The sequence below is a fragment of the Trametes versicolor genome (genome assembly GCF_000271585.1).
Source record: "Trametes versicolor FP-101664 SS1 unplaced genomic scaffold TRAVEscaffold_8, whole genome shotgun sequence".
Classification (NCBI taxonomy): domain Eukaryota; kingdom Fungi; phylum Basidiomycota; class Agaricomycetes; order Polyporales; family Polyporaceae; genus Trametes; species Trametes versicolor.
In genome coordinates this window covers 1986099-1992525 of record NW_007360328.1, presented here as the reverse complement: position 1 = coordinate 1992525, position 6427 = coordinate 1986099, and the positions used below count along the sequence as shown (strand labels likewise).

At 56.5% G+C, this 6427-nt stretch overlaps 4 protein-coding genes across 4 annotated transcripts; 1 reads left to right on the top strand and 3 right to left on the bottom strand.

The window, feature by feature from the left end:
• Positions 1-146: 146 nt before the first annotated feature.
• Positions 147-443, top strand: TRAVEDRAFT_102031 (uncharacterized protein; the record flags this gene model as incomplete). The annotated part of the gene is made up of 1 exon (XM_008042521.1): positions 147-443. A coding segment is annotated over one exon (297 nt), but the record flags the coding sequence as incomplete, so codon positions are not given.
• An 18-nt stretch (positions 444-461) lies between these two features.
• TRAVEDRAFT_49662 (GroES-like protein) lies at positions 462-1286 on the bottom strand (the record flags this gene model as incomplete). Its single annotated transcript, XM_008042120.1, has 4 exons — positions 462-594; positions 712-815; positions 871-961; positions 1024-1286. The coding sequence occupies 4 exons, from the start codon at positions 1284-1286 to the stop codon at positions 462-464; spliced, it is 591 nt and encodes a 196-aa protein (XP_008040311.1).
• A 575-nt stretch (positions 1287-1861) lies between these two features.
• TRAVEDRAFT_38622 (GroES-like protein) lies at positions 1862-3140 on the bottom strand (the record flags this gene model as incomplete). Its single annotated transcript, XM_008041947.1, has 5 exons — positions 1862-1981; positions 2033-2430; positions 2486-2681; positions 2738-2828; positions 2884-3140. The coding sequence occupies 5 exons, from the start codon at positions 3138-3140 to the stop codon at positions 1862-1864; spliced, it is 1062 nt and encodes a 353-aa protein (XP_008040138.1).
• A 355-nt stretch (positions 3141-3495) lies between these two features.
• TRAVEDRAFT_30209 (Adaptor protein complex beta subunit) lies at positions 3496-6348 on the bottom strand. Its single transcript, XM_008041911.1, has 9 exons — positions 6088-6348; positions 5650-6038; positions 5330-5599; positions 4979-5271; positions 4764-4929; positions 4508-4699; positions 4268-4444; positions 4042-4214; positions 3496-3988 (listed from the first exon to the last, which is right to left on the bottom strand). The coding sequence occupies exons 1-9, from the start codon at positions 6215-6217 to the stop codon at positions 3601-3603; spliced, it is 2178 nt and encodes a 725-aa protein (XP_008040102.1). The 5' UTR covers positions 6218-6348; the 3' UTR covers positions 3496-3600.
• Positions 6349-6427: the final 79 nt, after the last annotated feature.

Sequence of the window (6427 nt, the reverse complement as noted above, 5' to 3'; positions counted from 1 at the left end):
AACACATCTTGTGCCAGTGCCTGGCCCCGGGCCAGCGGGCTGCGTGGGCCCTGGCCAGGGGACTACTGAAGGCAAAGGGCCTTGACCTCCCTGAAGTGACCCTTGGACTTGCAGTGGGTGCCCACACCTATACCGCCCTTGATGCAGAAGGGCAGGTACTGCATGGGGCAACAAGGCTGGCCAGGCTGATACTGCCCGACACAGCCTACCTAATCTGGGTATTAAGATGTGAACGTGTTATTGGGGACCGGGAAGTGCTGCCTGGAGAACTAGAGGATGCCTATGTGGAGCGCAGATGGTTGCGCATGGTGTCCAATCGCTTACAGCTCGACTGTGCCCTGACGAGCAAGAGGGTGGCGGCAAAACGCCTTGTCCCGCCCACCACTGTCTGTGCGACTTGGGAGGGGACTCTCCAGGAGGAAGATTGCCTGCCTGCGGACTGGACTCGAACACCGGGGGTTTTAGTGGGTAAGCCGCTGCGTCTGTATGGACCAGATCCGGGGTGACCCGCTGGCTGTGCGGATGACATGCAGTCCCACACTGGGGTACTTGTACCCGCGTGCGTAAAGCATTTCCTCCGTACGGTAGCTGATCCTGGCAAAGAGGGCACTGTCCTCGACGCCTAGCAATTGTCACGAAAGGTAGTAACGTACCGCACGTGATGAGCTCCGTTAAAAAAAAAAAAAAAAAAAAGACTCCTTCCCGTCGTACAAGGAGATGAACGGCACCGCCTTCTCGTTGAAGAGGGAGAACGCCGCAGTTACCAGCCCGGAAGGGAGGCTAGCGGCAGTTTCAAATGGGAAATCTTGCGGAATCTACAGGTTTCCGAGTTAGGGCAACATCGCAGCCCGAGATCTGACTCAGGCTCACCTTCGCAACAGTCTCCGGACGAGCGGCGAGGTATTGGCGGTAGGTGCCGTGAGCCGAACGCCCTCCGTCTGTAAACCATCCTTGCACAATCCTGCAATGCATGAGGTCAGTTTATGGATTCACTAAAAGCGGAATCCTCAATGAAGCACTTACACGCGATCGCCTACCGCAAACTGGTCTTGGATGGCACTACCCACCGTCACGATCGTGCCCGCTGCGTCCCAGCCGAGGATGGTCGGGAACTCCTCGACCACCATGCCGAACTGTTGAATCTTCCAGTCCGAGGGATTGAGCGCAGACGCTTCGACGCGTATGAGGACCTCATCTGCGCTGGGTTCCGGGATGGCAGTCGCTCTGACCGCGAATTGACCGCACTTGGACTCTAAAAAGAGGGCTTTCTGCTGTTGCGTAGACATGAGGTATGATGTTTTGCGGTCGTTGGCTTCAACCCACCTGTGGTCTTTATATAAGGACCCGGTGTCGGCCTATACCGACGGTTCGCAGTATGCGTGCTGCAGACGGATCCACCACCCACCTTCGTCTGTAAGACACATATCTACCTCGGGCGGCGTCCCGCCGTTCTTGGCCGTTGTTAACCGAAACGGTGTGAGAGGGGCTTCACTTCTCTCAGGACGACCAGCGACTTACTCAGCGACAAGGAGGCTATACCTTACATGCGTCCCCGGGCGGCAGCGGCTTCGGTCGCAAGAAGGCCGCCCAGAGCGCCTGCGGTTGCATTCGGGACCCGGGAGGTGCATTGAGTCGACCAGAAGCACACTTTGCAATGCCGGTCGTTATACAATTGCCGATCCCGGGCTTCAGCTTCAATGCCGGTGGAAGCCAAACAACAATCCTAGATTTACATGATTGACGCTAGAAAGTACACTATCGCCATGAATCAGATCGAAAGACGCTGTGACGGGTGTATACATATGGACTCACAATCGGAAGCACGGTAGTCGGCGCGGAGCGCTTGGTTGGTGCGGCGTTCTCACACCGTCTCCTGGGGCTTCACGACCAGCTTCACGCCGCTCACTTGATTGTTACGGAGGCGGTCCAATCCTCCCGCCACGCCGCGGAGTCCTCCACTCAGGACCTCAACCGGGTTGGGCTGATATGATTCCAGTCAATATACGCTCTAAGCGTGGTATGTTCCGCTAACCTTGATCGCGCCGCTCTCGAGCAACTCCGGGAGCTTCTCCCTGAGACTCTTGCTTACCGCGTGGTTTATCTCGGTGTTGAACACGCCGTGCGCCATATGTACCCTCTTCGCGGAGTTCTTCTCTGCACCAGGGATGGGCGTCTGCAGGACTACAATGAGATCGCCGGTGGGCGCAGTGGCATCGTAAGCCGCCTCCAGAGTATCGGGAAGTGAAATGGCATCGTAGACGACGTCGAAGTACCCGCCGGCAATGGCGCGAGCCTCCTTGCTCAGAGCCTCTGGAGAGAGCTTGCGATCGAGGACGTGTGTAGCGCCGAGAGACTTGAGCAGCTCGGTGTTGTGGAGAGAGGCGGTGGTGATGATGGGCGAAAACCCGGACAGCCGAGCGAACTGGAGGGCTGTCCACGAAAATGCATCAGCTGTGCGGGGCGTAGCCGAGGGACATTGACATACCGAACTGGCCCATCGAGGAAGCACCGCCGAGGACGAAGAAGGGCTTTCCGGCGAACTTGCCACGCCCGCGTTCTTCCCAAGGAGGAGGCAGTCTAGCAGAAAGCGCACCCTCAGCCTCGTTGTACAGCGGGAAAGCCGCCGTCGCGACGCCGCTGGGGATGGTGGACGCGGCCTCAAAGGAGAGGTTAGATGGCATCTGGGGTGGCCATGCGGGTCAGCAAGTCCGCAAGTCAAACCCGGGCTAGAAATTACTTTTGTGATGTTGTGAATTGGGGTAAGCGCGAATTGCTGGAACGTCCCTTGGATGGCCCTCTTTGGTAGATCGTACCAGCCCTGGGCCAGGCTAGACGTGTATGAGCATCACGAGCACATGTCAAGGGAAAGTAGTCTACACTTACACTCGGTCGCCGACGGCAAATCCCTGGACGGCGTCACCAAGTACCTCTATCGTCCCCGCTGCATCCGACCCCAGGACACACGGGTACGTCTCAATGAGAGCACCCAGCACATGTATTTTCCAGTCGGCGGGGTTGAGAGCTGCAGCTTCCACGCGAAGAAGGACTTCATGTGGGCCAGGTTTTGGCACATCGATGTCCTTGATCGCCAGCGTCCCGAACTTAGACTCGAGGACGAGGGCTTTCTGCTGCGACGGCATGCTGACGGAGTTTATAGTGTGATGAGATGTGTTTGAGTGCCGGTGTGTATACACGCACCGCTGTCTTTATACCGAAGTAGCTGCATCCCCCTGACGGAGGAGATAGCTGTTAGGAATTAGGCGAATGACTAAAAGAACTGATGATCAATTATAGACAATTCAACAAGCCCACAAGGATCGAGCCTGCTGAGTGTGTCCACCTGAAAAGGACAGACGTCGGAACAAGCGCCGTACTTACTAAAGCGCCAGCGCAAACGCGGAGGTTAGCTCCGGCGCAGAGACCCAAGAAGACTCACAGAAATTGCACACACCTGACCTACACACCGTTGCGGCCCTGCTGCAGTGTGAGAGCGAGTCCAGGGAAAGCGTCCTCATTACGGTATAGATAACACGGAACGTACACATCCTCCTCGATAGTACCGGATACACACTCGAACACCAGCCTCCACAAGGCCGGCGCCTAGAACAAGCCCAACAAATCGTCCTGCGGCTGCTGTGGCTGTTGGGGTGTGGCGGGCTGGAGCATTGAAGGCGTTGCGGGTGAGGCGGACATGGGTGACGCCCCGAAGCCGAAGCCGCCCAGCGGGTTGCCGTTCGCAGGCGCGGCGGGGGTCGCGCTGAGACTTGCGCTGCCGAAGATGGAGACGAGGTCGTCCAGCGGGTTGCTTGATGTCCCTGAGAGCAGATTCGCCGCGGCGGGTGTGGAGGCGAGGACGGTCGTCGCAGCGAGGCCTGAAGGCTGGCCATCGCTCGTCGGGTCCTCGGAGAAGTCGAGCAGGTTCTCGGCTTGCTGACCAGCTGCCACCGTTTGTAATGCTTTCTGTGCTGCGGCACGGTCGTCTGCAGGACTAAAATTTGATGGTTAGCAAAGGTGGAGTTTTATGGAGGATGTAGAACTTACTCCTTTTTCTGTACGGAATCCGCACCGATACGTCCACGCCCAACGAATGTCTCTGCCGGCTTGTGATATACACTGGCCAGCAATGGGATCTCGCCCAGCAGCTCGTCAAGCAATGCTGCTGACACCGTTGTCCGCGGGATCGTGATGGGAGGTCGGATTGCAAGCACCACAGCCTGAATGATGTTCGTCAGCGCGACAGGATCGGAGTGTGCTTAGCGAGACGCACCTTCGCGGCGCCCGGATCTGTGGACAATAACCGCCAGTAGATGTATGCGCGGTCTCGTACGTCTGGTGAATCGCAGTCCTTCGTCGCGGTGTTCAGCACCTTCTGCACCAAGGCTTGCGAACTGTCTGGCTTCTGCAGATATAGCTTGACCACCGCCGTCAAAGTCTGTAGTTGCACCTACACCGATCAAAGTCAGCATCGCGGACGTCGAAAAGTCAAAATATTTGCTAGCACACGCACTGGATACGACTCTTCTGTGAAGGTGTCGACAAAGATGCCTAGCAGCTCATCGGCATTGTCAATCTTCTTCGCGTACTCGCCGATGATCCAGATAAGCGAAGCCTTAGCTTCTGGTTCGTCGAGCTCGTCGAGGTTCGCGCACAGCGTTGGTATGACGCCTTCGTACGTCGAGGGGTATTTTCGGAAGATATCCTGCGCGGGATAATCGTGCGGGTCAGGCGTGTCTCGGCACCGATGGCAGATCGCTGGAGCGGACCTTCATGACCACCACCGCTTCTTGCACGACGTAGCTCACGCGCGAGTTGATGAGATCCAGGAGGACGTTGACGCAGCGTTCGGCGGCTTCGTCGATCTTGACCGCTGTTTGGCCGATTGCCTTGATGCTCCTCCGAACGAAGTCGACGTCAACTTCTTGGGCATACCTAATGTTACGTTCAGCATCCTTCCAAGGGTTGGTTGGTCAGCGCTTACTCCTTCAGTTCGCTGAGAAGCGGGTCGACGTTCTTGTCCGTGGCAATGCGGACCATGATGTCGAGCTTTTCAACCTTGACATACAGCGGGTCGTTGTACTTGCAGAAGAAAACGCGCATTTCGTTCGAGAGGATATCAGACCGCTTCTGGAGCAGAAGGTTGATGTTTCGGAGAGCGACCCATTGAACCTCTGGTGGGTTGGAGAGCAGGGTGACAAGCGGAGGTGCCATCTTGCGGGCGAGGGTCTTTGACACGTTCTCCGAACTGATACCGCGTATTTGAATCATGACAACCTTTGTAGTTCAATTCAAGACGAGCTTTTACAACGCGCATACAGTCTGGACTGCTTACCTTGATTGCAGAAAGGACGACGCTTGCGTTCGCATGCTGAAACTGGGGCACCACGCGCTCGCATATATGCTCACTCTCTCCGCTATCCTCGGCCTCGTATTGCGCCAGTGCAGTCAAGATCGCAACGCGACCCCACTCTGAGCACTCGTTCAGAGCGACAAGGAGTTTGTTCACGATCTCGGTCGTGATAGCAAACTGGTCTCTGGGGACGCCTGCAGCTACGGCCGCGATGTGGATGTCCGACAATGCTGTCACGGTGTTCGCGACCACCTGCATAGCGTCAGTGGATAGCTGACGTGCCATACGTAACATAGGCGTACCATTGGGTTACTGTCCGCAATCATTTCCCGGAGCTGCTCCAAGAAGCCGTTCTCGATGACCAGCTCCGGCTTGAGGTCATATAGCTTCGCGACGCAGAGGGCGGCCGTCTTGCGGACATACGGATTGTCGTCCTTCAGGCACTTCTGAAGCGGGTCGCACAGGTAGTCGATGATCTTCTCCGCACGCAGACACCCCATCGTGCGGATCGCGAGAGCGCGTACGAGCGGGTTCGGATCATCTGTGTCCTTGACGAACGTATTCACGGCCAGGATCACGAGCTCCGGTTGTGTTTTCGCGTAGTTCATGAGGTAGAGATAGACGAGTTTCTTCTGCTCGAGGTCGTCCGTTTGCATGTTCTTGAGGACATCCGGGAAGAGACCGCTGACGTCTTACTTACCCGCTCAGACTCGGTCTGTTCGATACTGCAAGGCACTCACCCTTGCCAACGGTCATATTCGCGATAACTCGTTTGATAGCATCCTTCCGCTTGTCCTTGTATTCACTGTTGAGATCCGCAGCAAGCTCGAAGTTCTCTCCTTTCCGAGGAGGTGCACGGAAGCTGGACATGTCGAGATGGAGTCACCGACTAGCTCTGACCTCGGTCAAGGTGCCAAGATGCGTCTGGAAGTTCTTGCGCTGTAGCACAGTATGAATGTCCCAAAGTGCAGACAGTGAGGAGGAGGCCAAGCGTAGTGAGTAGGGAGAAAGGTGTCAGATGTGTTACGAGCGCGACGCAGATTCACAGCCGCCTCGTTAAATTGACGCCCAATATAACGG

Bases quoted from the DNA above. Each gene is read 5' to 3' on its own strand.
- TRAVEDRAFT_30209 (XM_008041911.1), bottom strand. From the start codon at position 6,217: ATGTCCAGCTTCCGTGCACCTCCTCGGAAAGGAGAGAACTTCGAGCTT. The intron at 5,272-5,329 runs GTAAGCAGTCCA...TGAACTACAAAG, and splicing joins TCGTCCTTTCTGCAATCAAG to GTTGTCATGATTCAAATACG. The intron at 4,215-4,267 runs GTGCGTCTCGCT...AACATCATTCAG, and splicing joins CAGATCCGGGCGCCGCGAAG to GCTGTGGTGCTTGCAATCCG.